The sequence below is a fragment of the Poeciliopsis prolifica genome, unplaced genomic scaffold (genome assembly GCF_027474105.1).
Source record: "Poeciliopsis prolifica strain line A6 unplaced genomic scaffold, Auburn_PproV2 SCAFFOLD001, whole genome shotgun sequence".
In the NCBI taxonomy this organism is placed as follows: Eukaryota; Metazoa; Chordata; class Actinopteri; order Cyprinodontiformes; family Poeciliidae; genus Poeciliopsis; species Poeciliopsis prolifica.
Genome location: NW_026562376.1, coordinates 26,198,873 through 26,223,992, shown reverse-complemented (window position 1 = coordinate 26,223,992; position 25,120 = coordinate 26,198,873). Strand labels below are relative to the sequence as shown.

At 40.5% G+C, this 25,120-nt stretch overlaps 2 protein-coding genes across 3 annotated transcripts in view; both read left to right on the top strand.

The window, feature by feature from the left end:
- The first annotated feature begins 549 nt into the window (after positions 1–549).
- ctcf (CCCTC-binding factor (zinc finger protein)) lies at positions 550–13,010 on the top strand. 2 transcript variants are annotated; one of them, XM_055032510.1, is made up of 16 exons: positions 550–915; positions 3,134–3,314; positions 3,402–3,544; positions 3,661–3,771; positions 3,861–4,040; positions 5,009–5,221; positions 5,292–5,454; positions 5,775–5,945; positions 7,423–7,556; positions 7,633–7,753; positions 7,978–8,127; positions 8,204–8,364; positions 9,337–9,519; positions 9,602–9,734; positions 9,814–10,032; positions 10,549–13,010. In XM_055032510.1, the coding sequence occupies exons 1-16, from the start codon at positions 664–666 to the stop codon at positions 10,791–10,793; spliced, it is 2,760 nt and encodes a 919-aa protein (XP_054888485.1). In that variant the 5' UTR covers positions 550–663; the 3' UTR covers positions 10,794–13,010. The 2 variants fall into 2 exon arrangements, with proteins under 2 accessions (XP_054888485.1, XP_054888476.1); XM_055032501.1 differs by having other exon boundaries at positions 553–915; positions 9,811–10,032.
- Positions 13,011–14,759: 1,749 nt separating this feature from the next.
- carmil2 (capping protein regulator and myosin 1 linker 2) overlaps positions 14,760–25,120 on the top strand; it is a 43,493-nt gene continuing 33,132 nt past the window's right edge. Inside the window, 9 exon segments of the mRNA XM_055031224.1 lie at positions 14,760–15,051; positions 18,239–18,342; positions 21,119–21,169; positions 21,961–22,020; positions 22,523–22,644; positions 24,294–24,391; positions 24,635–24,705; positions 24,816–24,889; positions 24,966–25,041. Coding sequence (XP_054887199.1) covers positions 15,024–15,051; positions 18,239–18,342; positions 21,119–21,169; positions 21,961–22,020; positions 22,523–22,644; positions 24,294–24,391; positions 24,635–24,705; positions 24,816–24,889; positions 24,966–25,041 — 684 coding nt within the window. The 5' untranslated portion in view covers positions 14,760–15,023.

Sequence of the window (25,120 nt, the reverse complement as noted above, 5' to 3'; positions counted from 1 at the left end):
ATGAGGTCATTAGAGGACTTTGAAGAACTTCCCTGTATACTCATGAGGTAATTCAGCCATTTGATTCAAATATGTTCAACCAAGACACGTCTAAAAGTCGCTAATCCTGGGTTTTAAATCCCATGATGTAGAGAGAGCACCAGTTAATCTAACAGTCAGGTTTTTGGACTGGGGATGAAATATGATCTGAAAACGCTGCGAATAATAAATCTATTTCAGTTATATTTCTTGACCCTACGTTCCTAAAACAGAGTTACTTTTTTATGATATTCTAACTTTTTGAGATATTCATAAAAACTTGAATATCACATGAAGGCAAGGATACCAATCTCAATTCAGATATTTGGATGCAAGAGCAATCAAAAGTCTGCCCACTATCTTATTTCAATAAGAAAGTCTAACCTTTGAATTGCTACTTTAAAAATAAGGGTAATGACAGAGATGGTAACAAATAGTAATATAATGAAATGAAATCAAAGTTATAAAGTGTTATAAAGTGATATTTATTGGATTTTTTTTTTCTTATATGGTCTCTTAAAATGTATATTCAATGCCTATCTGTGGCTTCATACATTCTAAGCTAAAAACTGGAATTTTCTCTGACAGCATAACTCATCTAAGGAAGAAAGCATTCATTCTTCTCACATTGGGAAATGAGCTTCAATGCGTTTTAACGTTGCGCCCCTCCTGGCCAATCAGGGTGCTGCATCAGTTCCGACACCACCCCCCAGCGGCCGCACAGGCGCACTGAGCGCTCAACTGCCATTTTGTGGCAGAAGCTACTCTGCCAAAGCGGGTGAGGAATTAAAACTAACTGCGAAGAAGCGTGTAGTTTATTCCGAGCTGGTTAAACTTTTTAGTACTACCTCTCTTCTGCCAGGCGGGACCACAGGGAGGAGAAACACTCAGAAACAGGTAGAGTACCACTACTTTTCTGACAAGGGGGGGAGTTTGCAGGATCTTTAACCGGCCTCTAGGTGTCACGATGGGGCTCTGGATCCTGGCAACTCGTGGAATGGTGTTTGTCTCCCTCTATCGTTTTTAAAAGATCTGTCGAAATATGGTAAAACGCCCATGGATGTTAAAAATGTACAAACGATCAAATCTATTCGATGTGTAGTTGTATTTTTTCAGCACGAGAAAGCGGATAATTTGTCGAGTTCACTGGAGAGTTCAGGCCAGGGCGTCCATTTTCTAGCCTCTTTGTCTCGCAGTTGTACAGATCTCCAACGACGTTGAAGCTAGTGTCCTAATTGAAGCTACGGATTTGCCACTGCTGCAAAAGGGATGTTACCTTCTTTATGTATTTATCCTCTGATCACTTATATTTCACAGTCTAAAATACGTAGGATGACCATACACTGGCTTAGTAATTCTAAAGCAGCTACAGATTAAAAGCATTAAATCACACTCAAAAGGTTTTTGACATTATTTTGTTATAAGATTAATTATATGAGGTATGTTATGTATCTAATCTATGTTATCATAATTCTAGTAAGGGTAAGCATGGACAAGGTGGACAATGCTTACCCTTATCCATTACAAATAGTTTTTCTTTATCGTTGTAGAATTATTCAGCTTAGGGCGCATTGTGTACCTGCCAAATAATAAACAATAAATAGCTTTAAAGAAATGACAAATTGTGTTTGAAAAAATCTGCTGGTTGGTTCAAAGTAAATTCCTTCAGGTTTAGTCACTAGTTAGTCCAGTTCATAAAAACGAGGAAATAGCCGATTCAGACGCTAACTTCGATTCCTTTAGCTGCTGTTAGCTTGTTGTGTTAGCTCATAGTGAAGGCCCCTCTCGCCCTTCCGAGTCTTAAAATATGCAAGAACTCCCAGTGAGCCAAAACACTTTAATTCGATGGAACATGTCATTTTAAAATGAAGCAATGTTGAAGTTACGCCCAGCTTAGCGCGCCTCCCCGACGGCAGCATCCGCTCACGGTCACGGTGAGATCCGAGCGGAGCGCGGAATGGCGACGCTCTGCCTGCTGGAGAATCCTCCCACTGTTACTCCGATCGATTGCACAACTTAGCGTTTCATAAAATCTCCCATCTTCCTGCATCCAGACTTGGACCCTGGTTGTTTTCTGTCCATGTGTGACGAGCTCTGTCTGCTTCTGTTGCTAACGCACCAGCCGCCCGCTTGTCTCTTATTCTGAGCCCACCTAGAGCCTCATGGCCACAGATCTCTGTTACAGCAGAGAGCTCCCTCTACGACTCGGCTCGGAGAGCTACAAAAATACCGCTGTTTAAAAGCAGCACTTGGAGGCAACAGCTGTCCCAGCCTGGATCAGTATCGTTTTGGGCTAAATTTCTACCTGCAATCAAAGCAGCTGTGAAGGCCCACACATCAGAACCTGAACCAGAACCTGTCCAGCCTGCTGCTCTAAGGCAGCATCTTCATAGGTCGCCATGAAGTTTACATAGACTCACATGTTTGTGCAGTTTTAAAACTCTATGACTGAGAGGCAGTCATAGAGTATTAATAGATCCATATTTATTAAAATCAGACATATATGCTTTTTGTCCATGTTCAGAATAAATACTGCTTTTGTATGGTATTGTTTCAGTGTTCTGGGTTCTGACTTACCACATGGTTTTCTTTAGCTGTGTGTTTGTTGCCAGTAAGCTTCTACTGTTTATAGAGAATTTAAGGAATGGTTCATTGTAGAGTAAAGTTATCAGGAGCCTCAGGAAGAAAACCAAACAGCCTGAAACCCAGATGAATATTATGATTTCCTAATATAGACAATCAAAGTTTGAATGAATCTGAAAGGCAACTTGCCAACAGGCTGTGTCTGGTGAAGTGCTCTGCACTGTGATCCACTGGTTTACCTTTCTATTACTTCCGTTGATATTGACCACTCTTTCATGGGCCTGGATAAAGGACCTCCTTACAAACTGACTCCAGACTCTACTTCACCAGCACACTGAGCATCACCTCCCCACAGGGCTGTGTGCTGAGCCCCCTCCTGTATCGTCTCTACAATCTGGCCACAACAGCAACCACATCCACTAACTCCCCGTCCCCGGCCCCCAACACAGATAACAATGTTCTTCTTTGGTGTTTTTAGCAACCTGTGCTGCAACCATCTCCAAGTAGTTTTCCTCTCTTCTCTGTGTTTTAGTTGTTGCTAGACATGGATGGCAGCTCAGCAGAAGCTGTGGGGCAGATGGACACCCCCCCTAAAGACTTCCCATCCATCCAGGCTGTCCACAGCCAGGAGGCCCTGGTGGTGGATCTCCTCCAGCAGGCAGCGGAGGCCGGGGGCGTGGTGCAGGGACCGGCGGCTGTCGTACTAGAGCAAGGTTCAGTCTGAGCTTGTTCTGCCTTGGTTCTGTGAGGATTTTATACATGGTTGATGTTAGAAGTGACTACCTCTCTTGTGTCTCCAGCTCATGTAGAAGGAATGGTAGCAGCTGCTCAATCCCAGCAGGCGCTGCTGGAAGCTGGGGTTGGGGTGAGCGTACAACGTGGAGAAGTAGAAATGATGGTCATGGATTCCCTGGATCCCACCCTGATGCAGATGAAGACTGAGGTAGCAGCAGGACAAGAAGACATGTCATGTCTTTTATTTATTTTTATTATTTTTTTTTGACACTGAAAATCACAAAGGCTTCTACAAAAACCCCAATAAAAGTGTTTATTTTTCAGGTAATTGATGCTGCAGTTGGGGGTTCATCAGCTACAGTTGGTGTGGTTGCAGGAGCAGCTCATCAGGCTGCCGTGGCAACAGTGGACCAGACTCAAATCATCACCTTGCAGGTGCCTTTTCACCGTCTATTCTCTCTTAAAGTGTTCCTTCGGTGTCGGTCGGGGAGGCTCATGTCCCTCTGTCCTGTGCTGGGCTGCAGGTGGTCAACATGGAGGAGCAGGCAGCTCTGGGTCTGGGCGAGCTGCAGCTGGTTCAGGTGCCAGTTTCTGCTGCCGCCGTGGACGCTCTGCAGCAAGGCACATTTGTGGACACCACAGCAATGCCAAAGACTGGAGACCCCGTCATCTGTCACACACTTCCTTTGCCTGAGGGCTTTCAGGTACACACACACACACACCCATGCACACAACAAAAGCACAGATGTGCAATGGTCAATAATACTCTGCACGGTTTACATCTTCAGTACATAACACAGGGCTACACAATGGTGCAGTTTGATTAAAACTCTTGCAGCAAGAAGGCCCTGGAGTTTGCATGTTCTCCCTGTTCATGCATCCACCCACAGTCCTAAACATGACTGTTAGGTTGAATGGTCGCTCTAAATTCTCTTTAGGTGTGTATGGTTACTGGTCCTGTCTGTCACTGAGATGGACTGGCGACCTGTCCAGGGTGACCCTGCCTCTCGCCTGTTTCCAGGGGTGCTGGGGTCATAGCATCCCTAGAAAGCCAATAGGGATTGACACACTCCATCCATGATGCTCTCTGTCCTTCTTACATCATAAGAAGTGCATCAAAGTACAGACTCTTGATGTTTTTATGGCCGGAAAATGGTAGAAAGTCTTAGATTTTACTTACATAACACCTATCATGAAGATGAAGCAGTCTTCATTCATGCTTACGACTGTTCAGTAAATAGTTACACTTTTAATGGAAAGTTCCATAAAAAGTTACATTAAAAGTGTCAACTTTGTGTCATTATTTACCAAATGACACTTCATGACAACAGTCATAAACATTCATGGAGACTCCTTAATATTCTTAACAGGTGTAATACTTATGACAATCTCATGTCATTCTTGTGCACAACCCTTCAAATGAAGAGTTACCAAAAGAATTTCTGCTAATTAGAGCCAGTCTCAGGAACATTTACTGATTCAAATCTCTGGCAAATTGATTGGTGCGTCTGTTAAACACCTGAATAGGGTCTCTTGCCTTATGGGAGAACCAGGGACTACGTCAGCTAGTGGTCTTTTGATCAGACCCTGAGCAGTCAGTTTAAGGAAATTATCAGAGTCTAGGATATTCTCAAAAAATGCTTAAAATTGTACTTAGTGCAATGTTTTCTAGGTGGTCAAAGTTGGTGCTAATGGGGAGGTGGAGACTGTGGAGCAAGAAGAGGGAGTAGAAGCACATTCTGAAGAGGATGAGGACGATCCAGAGGTGGGACAGCAGCTGCTGGAGGAAGGAGAGGAGGCTGCCCAGCCTCCAAACCATCACCAAAACTGGGCTAAAGACCCAGACTATCAGCCTCCATCTGGGGGTGTCAAAAAGGCCAAGAAGGTAACAGTGTTTCCATGCTAACAGACCAAAAAAGTCCCTCTGTCCCTAAACTAAAACTGCTGCTGTGCAGGGGAAAAAGAGCCGCCTGCGCTACGCTGAAGGAGACAAGGACATGGATGTCAGCGTGTATGACTTTGAAGAGGAGCAGCAGGAGGGCCTTCTGTCTGAGGTCAATGCAGAGAAAGTAGTCGGCAACATGAAGCCTCCAAAGCCAACAAAGATCAAGAAGAAAGGTACCTGACAGTAAAGCTAATGTTTCTTCATTCTTTGATTTTGTTACCAATGTCAAAAATGGTCCTTTAATGTCCTTTCGTTGCTCTCTTCCAGCAGGGCCTCTACAGCACAGCTCTAGTAGCTATCAGCTGGTTTAGAAGTGGAACTTGACTTAATTTTCAAATATACCAGTGTTATTATTTCAAACATTGACAGTTTATAATGTGCTTTACAGCTAATAGACAGCTTGTTGTTCAGAGTTGTGCTGCAGATGCAGAGCTCAGTATTTTCTGAAAGCTGTGGGAAGATGGTGACCTTGAAAGCTGTGTGTGTGTGTTAGGGGTGAAGAAGACTTTCCAGTGTGAGCTGTGCAGCTACACATGTCCTCGTCGCTCCAATCTTGATCGGCACATGAAGAGCCACACTGATGAGAGACCCCACAAATGTCACCTCTGTGGAAGAGCCTTCAGGACAGTGACGCTGCTGAGAAATCATCTCAACACACATACAGGTTATAAAAACGCTCCAGAAATGGAATTAGCTATTGTTGTTTTTTTTGCCTGTCCAACAGTTGGATGAAGCGGTCCAGTCAAAGCTTCACCTGCCTGAGCCTGCCCTGCTAGCATCACTGACTCAACCTGGCTCAGCTATCACTTCTTCACTGGAAGGCAACAATGGCAGTCATTGCTTCTTTAAAAAAAATCAAATTGGATTAATATATCAGTGTTAAAGTGTTTTAATATTCATTTGATACTTCCTTGGAAGCATCCTCAGACAGTGACCACACTGAGACATAGGGAGAGTCCATCCCGGATTGGCTGTTTATTAAATGCTCGTTTTTAATCAACAACTAAAACTAAGTCTAACATCTATTTTTAATATGTTAGAAAATCCTTAAAAAACTACCAGAGATGGCTAGATAGAAGCAAGACAAACTGGGAATCAGTTCAGCTTATGGCACTTTACAAAAAATATCATTTCTGTCTAATTATACATTCATTCCAACTAATCCTAATTATCAAACTATTGATCAAGTTCAGTTTATTATTCAAATTAGTTTACAAAGTTTTTTTGTCTAAGGAAACCCAGCAGACTGCAGCCAGTCATTGACTTTCAGCATTCACTCCTCCTGGACCAGCATGTTGCAACAGTGGAGAGAAAAAGTTCCCCTTTAACCGGAAGAGACCCCCAGCAGAACAGAACCAGAACCTGGCTCAGTATCAGCGGCTGTCTGCCACCATCAACTGGGAGTTTGAGGAGACGGAGCAAAGACACAAACAGAAAGAAAGAACTGATCCAGGATTAGTTTGTCAGTTAAAGAAAAGTAAAATGTTAACAGCAGGAGATACTCAAACACACCAGTCAGTAATAATTATGTGCTAAACCAGCTAGCATTACAAAGTTTTTTTCTATTTCTGCCACCTAGTGGTAGCAGCAACACATTATAGTCAAGAGGATATAAAGCTGAAATGATCAGAAATCATCATGAAAAAAAAAACTCATTATGTTGAAGAGTATTTTAGAAATTTAGTTTTATTTAGTGACACAGAAAGTAGACAGGAACAGGAAGCTGTGTTGTCGTCCTCTTCTAAACTGACATTTCCCTTCAGATTTAGCTCCTGTTGCTATTGGGAACATGTTTCTTACCCCTGCCGAAACAAGTGATCAAGCTCCTTGATTAACTTGGGAAGTTTTCAACCCTGAATGTCTGATTGAATGAGTTGTTTCAGACTAGAGCAGGAGGAAGCTGCTAGTCATGTTTATGCACTCAACCACAAAAACTTCTTCTGGGACCATTTTGTTTCGCTTTCTTGTTTCTCTTTCTTATTTCAATTTGATTAACGTTGTTTTCTAATAGTATTTGAGTGTTGGCTGTTTTTGTTTATATTTATGACAGTAGATGAATTTTATTGCAGGTGCCTCTGACAGGCCATGATAATGTCTCAGTGGACGTTTAACACTCACATGTTCTCCACATATTGATGCAGGGACTCGACCACACAAGTGCACAGACTGCGACATGGCCTTTGTGACCAGTGGAGAACTGGTGCGTCATCGTCGCTACAAACACACACATGAGAAGCCGTTCAAATGCTCCATGTGTGACTACGCCAGTGTGGAGGTAGGACCAGCTACTGTCTACTGGACACGCATAGGGAGGAAAACAAATACACACTGTGTGTGAGTATGTTTTCTAGGTGAGCAAACTGAAGCGGCACATTCGCTCCCATACTGGGGAACGTCCCTTCCAGTGCAGTCTATGCAGCTACGCCAGCAGAGACACATACAAGCTGAAGAGACACATGAGGACACACTCAGGTAAATCTGACTTACACATCAAGATGATGGAGGAGAAAGGGGTTTTAGTTGCTGTCATTGTAAACATAGTTTTCTGTCTTTATTTCTAATAATAAAGAAATATTTAGTCTAATAAAGAATGTTAGAAAGTTCTCCCTAGTTTATTATGTGAACCAGTTGAAGTACTTGATCTGTGCTGAGCTCCATTGGTCCTGAAGAGTGAACCAGCTGCTTGTCGTTGTCAGGAGAAAAACCTTACGAGTGCTACATCTGCCACGCCCGATTCACCCAGAGCGGAACCATGAAGATGCATATCCTGCAGAAACACACAGAGAATGTGGCCAAGTTCCACTGTCCACACTGTGACACTGTCATCGCACGCAAGAGTGACCTGGGTAAGAACGGCCAGCGTGTGGGACCAAGACCCGCTTCTCTTCTCTGGGCTCATGCTGTCTGTCTGTCTGCATGCAGGGGTTCATCTGCGGAAGCAACACTCGTTTATTGAGACCGGGAAGAAGTGTCGCTATTGTGATGCCGTTTTCCATGAGCGCTATGCTCTAATCCAGCATCAAAAGTCCCACAAGAATGAGAAGAGGTTCAAGTGTGACCTGTGTGACTACTGCTGCCGTCAGGTTGGTCTGCTCTGCTGCTGGCTGTTCAGAGGAAAACCAGGGAACGATCAGCAGGGAGCTGCTGGCTTGTTTCCAGGTTGGAAGCTGGAGCAAAAAAAAAGTCACTATGTGTTATTTTCATTTAGCTTCAGTTCCTTGTGGATTTTTACTTCTTGATTTAGTTTGCTTTAGTCTCACCCTTTGTTTGACCAACAATCCTAAATCAGGGATGTTTAGCTCCAGGTGTGCTGTAGCCTGTACATGTTTGCTAGTATGTGTTGTCTTACATGTATAGTGTGTTTCCTTCTGAACATGCAAGATTTTTGCAACTTAAATTATTACCAACTTTAGTCCAAATAATTCTCTTATCGGTACATACTACATTCCAGAGCAGAAGTAACAATTATTTAGTTGTCAGAAAATCAGTCTAAATGTAGCCTTTACTGTTCTGAATGTATTAAGATGCCTATGTTGTTACACAAACTCCCACAAATTAAAATTAAAATAATTCTTCAAATGTAAGTTTGATGCTTAAAATTGTAAAACATGGATAACCAGAGACAAGGCCATCCTTCTCATCCCCCCCATCATGAAACAGTCGTATGTGGAGAATAGATTTTATGGACTAATAATATTAAGTGTAACTAACCCCCAAATCAACTTTTTTTGTTGATTAAGTGTTTAATTTTTGGGTTCTATCTTTATGTTTCTATGTGAATTTCATCATTTTTGTGTAAATTTGTGTAGGTCCATAATATTTTGTCTAAAACTGTCTCAGTGCTGCCCCCTTTGGTCAGGACTGACCAAAAACGTCAAGCTGCACCTTCTATTAGAGTTATTTATGTATTTAGTTATGTTTTATGTAATTATGATTTTGTCAGCCTTTGACCTCCATGTTGTGAATCTGATGACTCAGATTAGGTCACGCCCCCCTTGAATGCCAGCCAGCTCCCTGTAAAGCTGTGATGTGTAACTGTGCTGCTGCGGTTTCAGGAGCGCCATATGGTCATGCACCGGCGGACCCACACAGGAGAGAAGCCGTTTGCGTGCAGCCAGTGTGAAAAGACCTTCAGGCAGAAGCAGCTGCTGGACATGCACTTCAAACGCTACCACGACCCCAACTTTGTTCCCACAGCTTTTGTTTGCCCCAAGTGTAGTAAGACGTTCACCCGCAGGGTGAGACTGCTCCTCCTTGTCTTCTGCTGCTGACTGGCTGAAGGTAAAGAACGTCCTGGTCACATCTTCTCGTTTTCTGTAGAACACCATGGCTCGTCATTCTGAGAACTGTAGCGGTGAGGTGGAGGAGTTTGAGAACGGAGCTGCCACTCCAAAGAAAGGCAGGAGAGGAAGGAAGAGGAAGATGAGGAGCAGGAGGGATGAAGATGATAGCGGTGAGTCATTTTCAGAGTTGCTTGTACGTAGCATCTGGATGCTGTGTTCATCTCTCTGATTCCTATATGTCTTCAGAAGACGACATCCCCGAAGAAGACGAGTGTGAAGATGAGGGTGAGGAAGAAGCAGCACTGCTGCAGGAGGAGGAGGAGGACCTGGAGGGCATGGAGCTGAATCAGGCTCCTGCTGTTATCCCAGTTGTGGCCCCAGATGAGCCTCCAGTGAAGAGGAAACGAGGCCGACCTCCCAAGAACCCCAAACCCCAAACCGCCAGCAGAGCTGAGACTGCTTCTTCTGGTGAGCAACACACACTGAACGACTGGATGGTAAAAACTTATAATGATGTCAGCAACATAGAGACAGTAGGACTGGGCTATATAATTGATCTCTGATCATAATCAGTCGATTTTTCTGAAAAGTATATAATTGGTGATCTCCGATCACTGTCTTCTGTTGCTCATCACAAAGACCGATCACATGTATTTCAGACTTGGCCGTCTGTAGAAGTCAGTAGCCAAACTCTGCCAAATGATTGGTTTTTAAATGTCACATTAAATTTGTTGTGTTGACGCATTTTGACTTGCATATTTTTCCATCGCTAGACGCAAACTTCCCCTTTCATTCTCAGAGCATTAAAGTTCCACATTGACATGGCTTAGAATTTGCTGTGCAGAGAAAATAGCTTATTATTTCCTTACTGCCCCTACCACTGGATTCAGATGGTTTTCTGGGGGAAATTAGGCTTCTACTGGCCTGTGTGACTGCATGTCCTTAAACTCACACTCTGTGTGCATGTGTGTGTGTGTGTTTCAGTGGCTGCCATGATTCAGGTGGAGGACGAGCTGACGGGTGCAGTAGAGAACATTATAGTGAAAAAGGAGGGGGGTGATGCAGCGACTTCTGTGAAGCAGGGAGCAGGCCTTGCAGTGGAAGGAGGAGTAGGTGGTGGTGAGGGGGTGGAGGAGGTGGAGGTGACTGTGAACCAGGAAACAACAGCAGCTTCTGCTGCTAATGGAGACCTCACACCAGAGATGATCCTGAGCATGATGGACCGCTGAGCAGCAGAGGGTGGAGGCTCCACCCCGTGCTCCACCTGCAACCCTCCAGTTCCAGCTCTGCCCTGGTCCAGGCTGAGCTGCTCTCTGACTGTTAAGACTTTTCTCCACTGAATGAATCTGCATGTTTTGCTATTTCGTCCCACTCAAAGCCACATCCTGTCTGCCTGTGCCCACACACATTTCACTTCATGTGCACACACAATCCCCCTGTGTGTGTGCATGCGTGTGTGTGTGCACTAACATCCAAAAATACCAAGTAACAGAAATAGAGTTTTCTGTTGCGCTGGCTGTTCCTCCAGCCTGTCATTAACATCTGACTTTTTCTGAGGGCGGCCATTTTGTTTTGTGACCCTAAAGAGCAGAATCTTCCAACCCAGGAGCCATGATAAGGTCCTCTGTGCTGCTCTGACTTTTCTTTCAGGGTGCGGTGTAACATAGCAACACTTTTCATTCAAACAGTTTTTGTCATTTCTTATTCTTTCCTTCGCTGTGATCTTTAGTGTCTTCATGGCCAGTGGCTCGTTGCCGCTGTTGGTCTGTTAGTTTGCTCCATTTCATTAACTTGGAGACAAACAAGGCTGGGAACCTGGAATAGACTGCTTCTCTATCCTCCATGTTTAGCTCTCCTCGTACCTGTATCCATTGCAACTGTGGACACAAGTACCATACACCTGTAAGCAGTGTGTGTGTGTGTGTGTGTCAGCTTAAACCCTGCTGACACACACACTGGTCCTTAGAGCAACTTGAACCACGGTGTTCACTGAAGCCTCACAGGTGGTTACGGTGCACCGGTTGGTGAACCATTTACTCCAAATTGGAGGAAGAAAAAAAAAGAAAAAGTGATTTAAGGCCAGAAAGTTTCAGAAATCATTGGAACAAACTTCTCCCAAAAGGTTTTCTTCTTCTTTAGAAGTATGTTCCCCGCCGCTATCATTTAGAGTCCTGATGTTCCCCGGCGGACTGTGATGTGTCACGGTGTGTGAAGTTGATGTTTTCCCTGTTTGAAGCGATCCATCATGTTAGGAAGGTTCTTCCTCATCGTGCTCTGCAGTGTGAAGAACCCACTGGGCCTGAGCAACCAGTACCAGCATGGTGGTGTTTGTGAACATTCCACATGTTTTTAGGTGATGAGGTTTTCTAACCTCTAACTTTTCAGTCTCAGTTCCTGCTCTCCTGCCAGCAGTCATCACACAGACCAGCTGACTTGGACCTGGACCCAAACCCAGACATGGACTCAAAACTGGACCCAAACCCAGACCTGGACTCGAAACTGGACCCAAACCCAGACCTGGACTCGAAACTGGACCCAAACCCAGACCTGGACCCAAACCCAGACCTGGACTCGAAACTGGACCCAAACCAAGACCTGGACATGAAACTGGACCTGGACCCGTCTGCTGGCTTCCATGTACATAAATGTTTTAAACCTTCCTGGAAGAAAGCCTTTCCTTTTTAATTTTGATAATGTTTTAAAAAGCGACTGGACTTTGTTTCCTGATTCAGTAAATGTGTTTCTGATTCTCTGACTGGATCCTGATGATCACTTGTGATTTCCAGCCAAAGATCAGCCCAAACTAAACCACATGAGCCACTATGTCATTTCCTGTGTATTATTTTATTGCTTTACACTTTTTATTTTCTAGTAGCCACTTTACTGTTTCTCCTTTGATTTAGTTATTTCTCCATCTGTGAAACAGTGTGTGGACCTGTTTAGACGGTGAAGTCCTGTTTAAGTTTTTATGTTTTCCAAAGGTTCTGTTTGCCATGAGCTGTTTCCTGATTGATTAGCTGTCCTGTGGAGAGATGAAGCCTGATTGGATGTGTTTGCATGTCAGCTTCATGCAAATCAAAAAGTAACAAATCTCTGAGGATAGGTTTCCCAAATGTCAACTTCTGCTGTATCTCCAGGAATGTTAGTTGTATTAATTGCTCCAGATATCTGTCCTGTCCTGCAGCTGTTCAGTTCCAGCTACGTCTGGAACCTGTTTCCTTCCCATCTATGTTTTCTGCTGTATTCTGAGATCTGCTCCTATAAAATGAAAGCTAATCTGCTGTGTTGCTGTTGGACACGTGGACACAGCTCTGATGTATTTGATCATGTCCTTGGCAGAGAATCTGCCTGGTCTAAGTCCAACAGAACCAGAAACGTTGACCATGCCATTTCTTTAGTTACCACTCTGTACAGATAATACTGAACAATAAAATCACTGTAATGGACCTTTGGCTGCTGCACACTTCTGTCCCATCATGCACTTTTTTCGATTCATTTCATATTTATTTATTTAAAACCTAAAGAAGCAAAGTTCTATTTATCACTGACTAAATGAAATCAGAAGCAAACTATCACAGTGGTTGGGAGAAGGGCTCCCTCTGCTGTCCAACTTCAGTGCTTCAAGTTATTGAAATATTAGAACAGAATATATTTTAATGATCCCAGAGGGGAAAATACAAATTTGTTGACAAACTACTCCAAAGTGTTAAATATTAGTAAATACAAATATAACCATGTGATATAAAATTGCTTAAAAATAGGTATATAAATTACATTACATATGTGCAAGTAATTTAAGCTTAATTTAAATATGACCTCCATTTTTTAATAAATAAAATGACAATAGGCATGTGTTAACCTATAAATAAATCTATAAATGAATGTAGATTAAACTTACAATTAAATACATTGAGATTTGTAGTGAAGTCTCATGTCTTCAGGCAGGAATGATTTGGCTGAGTTGTGTTTGTTTTGGTGTCATCTCCCTCAGGCTGAAAGTTCTTCATCCATAGATCATATCATGGAGTGAATTTTGTTTGAATGATATTAAATAAATGTAATAATATCTCCCCTGTTAGCTGAAGACGCTGTCATGTACCTGCTGCACCTGGATGGTGGAGGGAGACCATAAATGTGAAGGTGGATGATTATTATTAGTGCAAAAACTTCACTTAAAGGGGCAGTGTTATGCTTTTTCCAGCCACATAATGCCAATTAAGTAACACACCTTCAATTATAAAATTGCTCTATACATCAAATATAACTTGACTAGTAATTTATCACCTGAAAATTGGATCTTTGTTTCTAAAAACATCTGCTCTTTGTGACACAACATTGCTCCTTTATCAACCCTTTAACAAAGTTTTTACCAGTGTTTCACTGAGATGTAGCTCTTATAATGAGCTCAGCAGGAGCGCCATTCCACCAGGTGTTTGCTATTTGCTGCTAGCTAGTCTGAAGGAGCTGAGTGGGTCAGTGGTAGAAGGAGGTCTGCACTGAGAGGGTGGGGAGCTCAGAACCTTGGAAACTGAAACTCCATGGAGTTTTGTCATCGAAGGTGCTGCTCAGTTGGCCCAGGCATTCTGCACAGCTGAATGGCAGAAGAAAGGATTTTTTAAACATGCATGAAATAATCAGCGCAACACTTCAGATATGTTTTTAATGAGAGAATAATATTATAACATAATGCAAAACTAAAAAGAAAGTCAATTTTGCATAATATTGCCCCTTTATGAAACAAGGACATCAAAATATGAACAACATTCAGTAATAATGAACTGTTAAGGTAATAACAACGTAGATGGTTTAAAAACTTGACAATCTACATTCTAGAGTAAGAAAACTCATGGACTGTGTCATCTAATATAGAAAATCAGTGTGAAGCTCAACGCTCTGCAGTCTCCACAGAACCACAGAGTTACAGATGACTCCATCTGCAGATAGACTCAAGATTTATTTACATCATTCCTATCCATGAAAAACTCTCAACTTTACTCTTTCCACTTGGTTTCCATTGACTTTTGGATAATTTTTCTGTTACAATGTTATCCAAAGAAGCTTGAAACTTCCCTCATATTCTCACTGTTTTCTATACCTGTACGAAAGTGCACATTTCCTGATTGTGGTTTACTGCTTGCTAAATGGAACAGGATGTGTGTCTTAAGTTTATGTGCAAAAAGTGCCTGCATGCTGAGCAAAATGTGAAGCGTGTTTGTCGTGATGCAGGGTGAGAAACAGAAAGCAGCTCTTCTTTAGATGGCTGCCTCAGGCAGAGAGCAGATCCGCTTGTCCTCCAGTCTAGGAATGGATCGTTCTTTAATTCTGATTTGATACTCATTTGGGCGGATGCTAAGCTCAGATCAACACCCCGGTGTTCTGTGTTTTGGACTCCTTATGTGGCTCAACAGAGAAGCTTGGACATTCCTGCTTGAATTCATCACATCTCAGAGTTTGACAGCATGGACTCCATCTCTCAGACTTTGCGAGGTAACATCTAGCAATATTCATTGTTGTTCTACAGCAGGATACAAACCGGATGGAAAATACTCTATGTGTAAAACCAAGCCTAACTTTACTCCTCAAAACTGACATGTTAAACAGACGATGATCTCTGGCTTTGCAATGTAAGTCTTTTTTAATCATGTCTAAGGTCATTTTAACTACAGGCACAAAAAGGCTTCAGGAGAGTAAAATAAAGTTTGTGAAGTAGAACAGGTTCTGCATATCTGGAAAATATGCATACATGGTGTACCACTCATTACATGCATATGCAATGCGTCAGTTGAACTTCAGAGTTGAGTCAGCCTTTAGTGTTTAATCAAAGGACGGTTGTTCCTATGTGCCTTCACCTTTAGCTCCACCGCAACAATGTCAGCAACTGCCTAAAAAAAACAGGACTCATTGTAGCTGATGGATAAATGTCAGGACTGAGACCAAAGAGGTATTTTGATTGTTACTATTATTTCGTCAAGACTCACAGAGAGATGGATGCAACAGGAAAGAGATGCTGAGGTATCTTTTTAGAAGCTTGTTGAAAAGAAGGATTTTATTTGTTGGGTAAAATGAAACATCAAAATAAACGAAACACCTGAAAACACATTTTGCAATTTTTCCATTCTAACAGTTTTTCAATTTTTCAGAATGAATTTAGCATTGTATATGGAAAAGGCAACATAATATTTATGAAATATAAAACAAATTTTATAGCATGGCCTAAACTTTCATACATCATAAAGATGGGGGAAAAAACACATGAGATCTATATATGCAGTATGTGATTTGCTTTCTATATGGATAATTTCTAGCCTTATTCTGGTTCATAATGAATTTATTCAGGCTTCATTGTGAGCCTGCAGCACACAACATCCTCCATGTTAACTGTAATGTTAGCATGTTTGCTCTTTGTTTTGATATGACAGGTTGATAACTGTGAAGTTCTGCTTTAGCTTTGTGTGGACAACACTTGTTCTCCTGTTTCCTAAACTTAGAGCTTTGCTTTGAACATCTGTAAATAAAATAAGTGGTGTGCAGAGTTGTTGCTCCATGAGTGGAGCTATGCTCAGAGCAGGTCACAAAAGCATTACCTTCTGATAGGTATACCAAGACAGGACCATTTTGAGTGCAGATTTATTCCTGTTTTTGTCTGACTTGACCAAGGTTCCTGTAGCAGAAACACACATGGGACATAACAAGTCCAGGGAACTGGCCTGGTTCCTGAAACAAGTCCTATAGAGGAAACACACTTAAAATGGAGAACAAGGGTTGGAGCCTTGTGGTGAGCCATTTGAAGGGAACACTTAAAATCTGTCCTCTAAGGTCCAAATTGAGTTTCAACTGTTCTTTTTTTTTTCTTTAGTTATTTTTAATTAATTTATTTATTTTCAATTATTATTTAATCAAGCCTTTTGGCTGAATTGTGTTGAAAGCAGAGAAAGTCAAATAAGAGCAGTTCTCCTGTTGTTTAGGAATCAGGATCAGTGATGCATCTTCCTGTTTCTCTGGGCCTTGAAGTAAACTGTGTTTGATCAAGAGTCAGTAGAGTTCAACAGGAGCACAATTTTTCAAACCATTGAGTAATTTGATCAATTTTGGGCAGATTTTCTAGCTCCGAGCTGGTTACACTTCAACGCTTCATGGATTAAATTGTAGAAGGTGATGTATGAATGTAGAATGTATTAATGTAGTATGATGATTTATGTATGTATGTACAATGCAACAGCTGAGAGACATGGCCGAGGTTAGAAAAGATGAGAACTGAGACCCACTGGACTGAGCCAAGAAACACCAGCTGACAGATCCTTCATAAGTTTTCTGGACTGATGAACTGAGTGACTTTGGGTGGAGCAGGTGGATGGTCCTGTGGTGGATCAGTAAGAGGCACTGAGCTCCACTTTGAGTCCGATGTCAGCAAGGTGGAGGTGGGGAACTGGCAGGACTGGTGTTATGACAGATGAGCTGGTTGGACCTTTTCGGGTTGAAGCTGGATTTAAAATCTTCTGGATTTTAGAAGACAGGAAGATGTCTGCATCTTTCAAAAATTATATTTATACTTTATATATATGCATCCAAATACCTCACTGTGTGGTAAAGGCGTTAAAGAAGAAAAATTTATGGCATGGTCCTCTTTCTTACCTGATCTGCAAACAAGCTGAGAAACTGCATGCAGTTCTGAAACAGGAGGTTTCCAGTGGGTGAAAGCCATCCAGCTCTCTGATCAATGTCTGGAAGGCATTGATCAGAGAACCACAGAAAGTTGGTCATCAACATATGAAGAAACTAACAACCTCTACTAATGAAAGCTAATCACTGTTACTGAAAAGAAGGGTGGCTATACTGATCATTGATGTTTTTTTTCTTTTTTTTAAATTAAATTTTAGAAATGTTTATTGGAAAGGGGTTTTTTTCTCCCTTAAACAGATGTAAATAAAATAGTGTCTTTCAGTTAGTTTGGTAATAATTCTGTACAATAAGAGTTGATAATAATAGATACAAGAAATAAACCAGAATTACTAAGAAGGACTGAACTAAAAACAGAAACAAGACTGATCTAATCAAAGAAAAAGAGTAAAGAACACAAAATAATCAAACCTCAAAAGCAACTCAAAATAACCCAGAACATAACAGCTGGTTTGTCAGCATCACTTCTGATATTCCAGAGATGTAAAGCAGCCTAGTGCTGTCCCCCCTCTAATCAAAAGATAAGATGATTGGGATAGTTTTAATAGGATTGACTTTGCTCAAGTCTGTATCATCCCCAACACTAAACCCAGCCAAGGTTTCAATAAAATTCTAAATAGTTTGTCGTTTTTTTAACAAGTTTTTCTGTGAAGTTGCTTTCCCCAAAACTCTCACAGCAACATTTCTAACTTTTTACAGTAACATTTCTAAGCACAGACCTTTACTCTTCCCCATGATTTTCTTTGAATCCTGATAAAAGAAGAGTAGGATGAATTGTCTTTTAAAGATATTTGTTCAACATTCTCCAGCTGCCATAATGAAATGAGTAAATGGTGGAAGGAAGATGTGGGCTGACACAGTGGGCAGAGAACAGTTAGTGTTAACTGTCTCTGCTCTGAGCCCATGACTGCAGGATCCACACAACATTTACCTTACTTGTGCTTAGAAAAGAATCTGCCAGTCTGTCTCTGACACGGCTTGTTGTCTGTGTTTGCAGATCAGGTCTCTGAGCTGCTGAAGCCTCATAGAGCCTGCCTAGTGACACCAGTTCTTCTGCACCAGTCAAACCAGTCATGTGGGAGATCAGGAAGCAAGTTTGTGGTAAGTAGCGTATAAACTCCATACTGAGTGTAAAAAGGCTTTTATTTATTATAAATGAATTATAGTGACTGTTTCTGAGATTGTTGAGTAAATATTTGAATATTTGTTCAAAAAGAAGAAGAAAAAAAAGTCATCCCTGGAAAAAGTCTGCATACAGCCAAGATTTGGTGCCATGAGTTCATCTGATTTACTTTTAATAAAAAGCATAAACAGACACACAAAAAGAAGATGAAGAGGGGATGAGGATGAGGAGTTTCTCCATGGTTTGTTATATACTGTATAATCCATATCGATGTCGTAACTCATCACAGCGCCCGCTAGCAGCGAGGAGCGGCAACTGGAGCTCACACTAGATTAAATACCAACATGTTTATAAGTCGTAAAAGATCCCTCAAACATGTTCAAAAATAAACTTTAGAAAACATTTACGTCAAACCCAGGAGTAATATGCATAGCACCCAACACTCTCCCAGTAAAATAAAGAGTCTTTGGCAGCTGATGACTAAATCTGCAGGAGTCAGATGAGTACGACTGTGGTGAAGACTTTGAGGAGAACAGCATGACTGACTGTACCAGATGCAGCAGATGAGGGGAACACAGGAAGCTGTCAGTGTCTGACCTGTTCTGTCTCAACAACGGCAAAACAGAAACTGACTGAAGTCTTCAAAACCTGGTTCTGTTGGCGGCGGCCCTGAAGGCTGGCTACTTTTCCCAGAGTTCCAGATATAAGTGGGACATTGGAGGCCAACATGAAGTGAAGTCAGATATCTGGGTCTTGAGTTGGTTTTTGAGTAGCAGTCTGATTATTGCATATTTTATGACAATAATCAGAACATAAACAGGAACATGGCCAGCATGGAAAGAATGATTCAACCTTAATGCAGAGAATGATTCAACCTTAATGCAGAGATGTGTGTTCTTTATTGGAGTAATTGAATAAAGAACACACAAAAAGCAGAAAAGTTCAGACTTTCCTGCTCTTTCCATCAAGCTTAAGTTTTCTCCATGTTCTACATAACAAAATTCAATCAGGAACATATTATTTATTTTTCCAAAGTTTTCTAAATTATTTCACCTTTATTTCTAATCTTTGGTTCTATACTAACTAAAAATGCCTGTGTGCTCATCATCCTCATCATTTCATGAATATGTGTGTGAATGTCTGGAGGAGTTGTAAAGAGCTTCAGAACGCATCAGTTCTTGCAGATATCAGGCATTTACCTTTATTTTATCGCAAATTATTGTAAAATATGATTTTGAGCCAGATCAAATTCATTGATGATTCCATCAGAATCTATAAATGGGACTCTGTTTTCATTTGGAATTTCAAATGTTTACTTAAATTACCAAGTCTACAGTCTACAGAAAACACATTCAGTGTCTTTTCTGCCAAATGCCCAGCCTGACATATCTGGCTGGAATTATCTAAACCACAGAGTCACTCACTATAAATGCAAACATTGTATTTAATTAAAAACAGTAAGTTCACTTAAGTCACGTGTTCATTAAGTTGCTATCAACACTCACTTTTAGTAAGTTACTTGGTTTCTCCAACTCATTACTTGAGCTGGATTAATTTAGAAACATGTAAGTTTTCTATAATTGTGCTTTTTTTTCTGTATTGGAGAGTACTTTGACTCAATGCTGCATCCAAGTATAAATGCTTTACTTTAGTTTGATCTTTTCTGGAGCCAATAATTTATCTAATCTGACTCATAAAAAGAAACTAATCCTGGCGTTTCCATAAATAGGAGTGCATTCACATAGCAGAACATCACAACGAGCCTCCATGTATCATTTTACCTTAAGCTTGGCTGCTAGCACTATGCTAACTTTAGTTACCAACAATAGCAGGCTGTCCTTGTTAAAGAAAGGACTGCCACTGTGTGTCAACCTATGATTAGGGATATCACCAAAGTCAACTAACTTAATGTTACTTGTGTCTTTTTGGAGGAGCCATAAAGTAATTAACTGGATTTTTTACGTGCAAAATCCTAAACCTGGAACCTTTGTTTTGTGTTCCTAGTAATCTTGTAAATCTGATGCACAAGCTTGCAATGTTTTATCAGACAGAATGTTTTTGTATGCATTATGCATTTCAAATATTTGGTGTAATTAGTAGTTCTGTGAGGTAGGAGTGAGGGATTCTGGTGGTAAAGCAGGGGTAAAGCACAACTGGCTGTCACAGGTTCCACTCCTGGCCTGATGATTTTTGCCACATGTCTTCTCTTTCTTTCTTTACCCACTTTTCTGTCTGACCACTTTCAAATAAAGAGCCAACGAAACCTTAATAAAAAAAATTGAAGTGAGAGGAAGAAAGAGAGGATGGTCAAGAACTGATTCAAGAAAACTGTTTTGTTTAATTTATGTGAACTTGAAAAATGAGCAAGTATAAGTAGTATGTTGTAAGTATTTAGTCATTTCAAGTGGGCTTCAATTTTTTCAAGCAGGATCTAAAACTGGATCTAAAACCGTTTCTTAAAATAAATGAAGTTTTCTTACTTACTTTGCTTAATTCTTTTTGAGTTTGTATAATTTCTTATGTTAAGTGAACAAATTGGTGGAGCTCATTTTTCATGTTTCTGCCCTTTTAAACTGGTACTTGGAGAACTATTCATTCTGTGCTGGCACTTTTCCACAGCTTCATGTCCAGTTGAGTTCAAGTCCTGTCAGAAATCAGGCCAGGCTTATGCCACTATGTGATTCTAGAATCTAGCTCATCGCTTTCTAGACTTAGTTTAACTCCATCAAATCTGTTTTCATGTTTCTGTCTCAGGTTCTGGGTCTGTGGAGAGGCTATGTGGTCACCAACAAGCAGCCACTCAAGGTGAAGCAAAGCTTACAAAAATCTGTCTCAACAACATAGACTAAGAAAAGGGAAATGAAGAATGTATTTTCTTTCTTGACTTTTTTTTTCAATGTAATGACTTATTCTTTGTATCTCTAAGTATGTAGTTACTAGTTTAAAATTGGAATGTTATCCAACATGATTGGATTGGGTGAAAGCTAAAAAGCTGCAGAGTGAATGTGGCTCACTTGTATAACAGTGTCAGATTTGTAGCCTCAAATCCAGCTTCCTTCTTCCATATGGGGTGACGGTGGTAGGAGTTCTCCCTGCAATTGGTGGCTCGCTGGTTTGATTCCTGGTACACCTGCCCTTGTTATTTGTGTACCTGGACAAGGCAAGACACTTCACTTCACCCACCTTGTTGGTCAGAAGGGCTGATGGTGCAAAATTTGCTGCTTTGCTTCTGTCTTTCTTTTCTTTTGAGATTTCAGTTGGGTTTAGAAATGAAATATATTATTATTATATTTCATACAATCCTGGACGAGGCTCTTTATCTCATGTTGGCAATTGATATGTGAGTTAGTTTATGAATAAGTGTGGGTGAGTGAAAGTGCTTTGAGTGCTCAGTATTTTCTTTATACTTGTAATTTCATCTTTAAAATGCAGATTTTCAAAATGTTACAAACTTTCTTTTCAGTTTGAGCTTGATTTTAATAATATGACCCCACATTCTTACCTAAAGTCACTTTAAAAACTGGTTCAATTCATGAGTAGCACAGTTTTCTCTTTGCAGTTTGCAGTGCCAATGACTGAACTGTTGTTGTGCACAGGTGGAGAGTGCATTTAGCTACCTGGAGATTTCTTCCATCAACATTCACAGTCTCACTCAGGTACACCAGCCTTGTCAGTTTTAACCTTCTTATATTTCAGTGTCTGACTTTTTTTTTTTCAATAATTTGGAAATGCCAAATAAAATGCACAATACCTACGCCAAGAATACACTGTTAACCTAATTCAAGTTGAATGTTTTTCTTGTACACCTATACAAATTATTTCTATTCACCTGGCTTTTCTGATCTCTGGGAAACTAATAATTCAGTGATATGTTTATTTTTTTAAGTTTTTTGATAGATGCAGAAAAAAATAATAATTACAACAGCAACAAAAATGGCATCAATCATAGTAATATTAATAAAAAAAATACACTTATTTGATGGTTTTAAAGTTCGCCCTTCACTGCACCTGTTAATTTAAGCAGAAAAGAGGGATTAATAACCATCTGTGCTTCCTAACTGACTTGAGCAAAATCCTCATTGCAAGTGTGTCACAGATGTAATAATTCATTGTTAACTTGTGCCGACATTCATCACTCATGACATACATGGATTACAGATTGAGTTGGAGACGGACAGGCGCAGCCTGTCTTTCAGTGTCTTGCATGATGAAGATCTTGTTGCCATGATCAGCCACATGACGGCATCACTAAAGAGGATCTTCCCAGATTCTTCTCCAGGGTCAGTTCACTTCTACATGTGCATTATAAAAGTGAAACATGCTGATAACTAGAAGAATACACGGTGAGAACAACTATCAGGCGAGTGAGTGTTTTGACCATATCATAATTTCTAGGCAATATTTTCTAATTCAACGTTAGATCAACTTAAATGTTTAATGTTAATGTTTTTGAGCATAGCAAGTGATGGAGTCAAGTAACACGTTTCAGGAAAAAAGGGAGTTTACAGAGCTTTACATGATAAAAACAATTTAAACAAACTACACACACAAGATTTAGCCAAATGCCATCATCTAGAATAATTATCATTGAATATTTAGAGATGCAAATATATTTTTTAATCATATGGTCATTATTAATAGAAGGCTGCTCAAAACAGCAAGAGTTTGGTTTTTAGTTGAAGAACTCAGTGTTTCAGTTGTTTTGAAGTTTTGTGGAAGTTGTTTCCAGATTAGAGTAATTGACTCTGGGAGCAATCCCTCATACTGAGCATGCACATAGTGACAGTGGAGAGGAAAAACTCCCTTTATTATTGTTTGCAGATTCACATGGGTGCGTGCATTTGTATGTGTGATTAATCACTATTGTCCAAATGTGTTCACCAGTCTCTGTCAGTCATTGTTTATTAAATAAAGATCTGGTGTGGTGAGGTGTTATAGAGCAATAGAGTGAATCAGCCCACTGGAAACAGACAGGAAGTAGACAGGAAGAGAAAGACACCACCTGAACCACCCAGCTCCACACACACACTGACAGGCACTCTAAGACAACAACCAATAATTTTACAAAATAATTTATTAATGAAACTCGTCAACTTTTAGTTAAAACACATAGTTAAGCTCTTTTCTAGGCTACTAACATGCAGCTAAACCATTAAGAGCTGAGATAGTGGAGATACAACTTAACCTGTTTCGGACGAAGTGAACAAATTTCATGTAAACTCATAAAAGGAGAGGAAGGGAAACCATGTTCACATTACTGGAATAGCGGTGTTAAATTTTTATTTCCATAGAACTTTCAGCATCAAGTCATTTGAAAGTGCTTTACATTGTTCCAGATTTGTGGAGCTGAATTGAAATTCTGGGATCATGTAATATTCAAAACTGTATAATTTATGTTGAAAGTAAGAACCTGTTAAATTCCACACAATGTTCAAAAAATGTTTTGTGACAGAGAGCTGGGTTTAGAATTTATAATTATAAGAGGAGAAGGACATTTAAAAAAGCATGTATTGGAACAACTAAAATGTTTTTGTTATCAGTGTGTGAGGTAGATCTATGGAATGTATTAAATGATGAGCTCAAACAAAGTAAAACTATAAACCTGATGATGTTACTAATGCCTAATGATGCTTGTTGATTATTTAGAGCCAGGCAAAAAACTACAATAAAAATGTCTTTTTGCTTCAAGATAACCTTCTCAGGCTAATGAACTTTATTAATATCCACTTGATCTCTCGTCAGAACAATCTTATATCAGGTTTAGCTTGTGGTTAGCATTAGTATATAAGCAAAAAAATCACCTGTCTTATGTAGTGATTGAGTTTGTCATGGATGTAACCTCACAGAGCCACTACACTGTGAGTCTGCAGCTTACTTGTTCTTGATGCATCACAGATTAGTTGCTTATTTCTGACTCTGTCAACTTCAGAAAGTTGTTGAAGAGAGTTCCCCAGGACCTCCAGGACAGGCTGCTCACTCTGACTACTGTCATAGAGGAGCAGCTGAACAGCCAACCAGGCCCCTGTGGTAAGTTTCTGTCATTATTCCATTTTGTGATTGGTTCAAAAGACACTGGACTTGAGACACTGTGACAACTGAGGATTGTTGTATTCCTTGTTCCTGATCATCATTGTTCCATATTTTGTGATATGGACATTTTTCAAGGTGATTCGTTTGGTATCATTTTTTAAATATTAGATTACATACAGTATAAGATCATTCTTATATGAGCACCAGTTATGGATAGCGTGCTTTGATGTGATTTTTCAGGAGGATTCTCTGATACATATGCTGCTCTTTGTGATTGGAATGAAATGTCATTCAGAGAAGAAATTCAGTGGGTGAGTGATGTAACTTAGTGAATTAAGTCTGTCTACAGACAGCTGATTTTGTCCTAACCAAAGCCGAGCTTGACATTTAAATGAAGCCCGGTTGTTGTTTTTTTTTGTAGGACGTGGACAATATTTACTACATACATAACTGGAGAAGGTTCAACCTGCTGGACTTTAGCCATTTAGAAAGCAGGTAAGAAAGTGGGCAACTTTTTCAAGGCCAGTTTTTCTGCATCTTTGTTAAGTTTTACTGTTTCTTCTTTCCACAGAGACTTGGCATTGGCAGTAGCAGCTTTGTCCTTCAACCGATGGTTTACTCAGATCTACTGCAAAGAACTCAAACTGGTACAGTCTGTCTTTTGTCTCTTTTTATCTCAATTTCAAAAGACATGTACAATAAATATAGTGGTGTAGTGTTTCACCT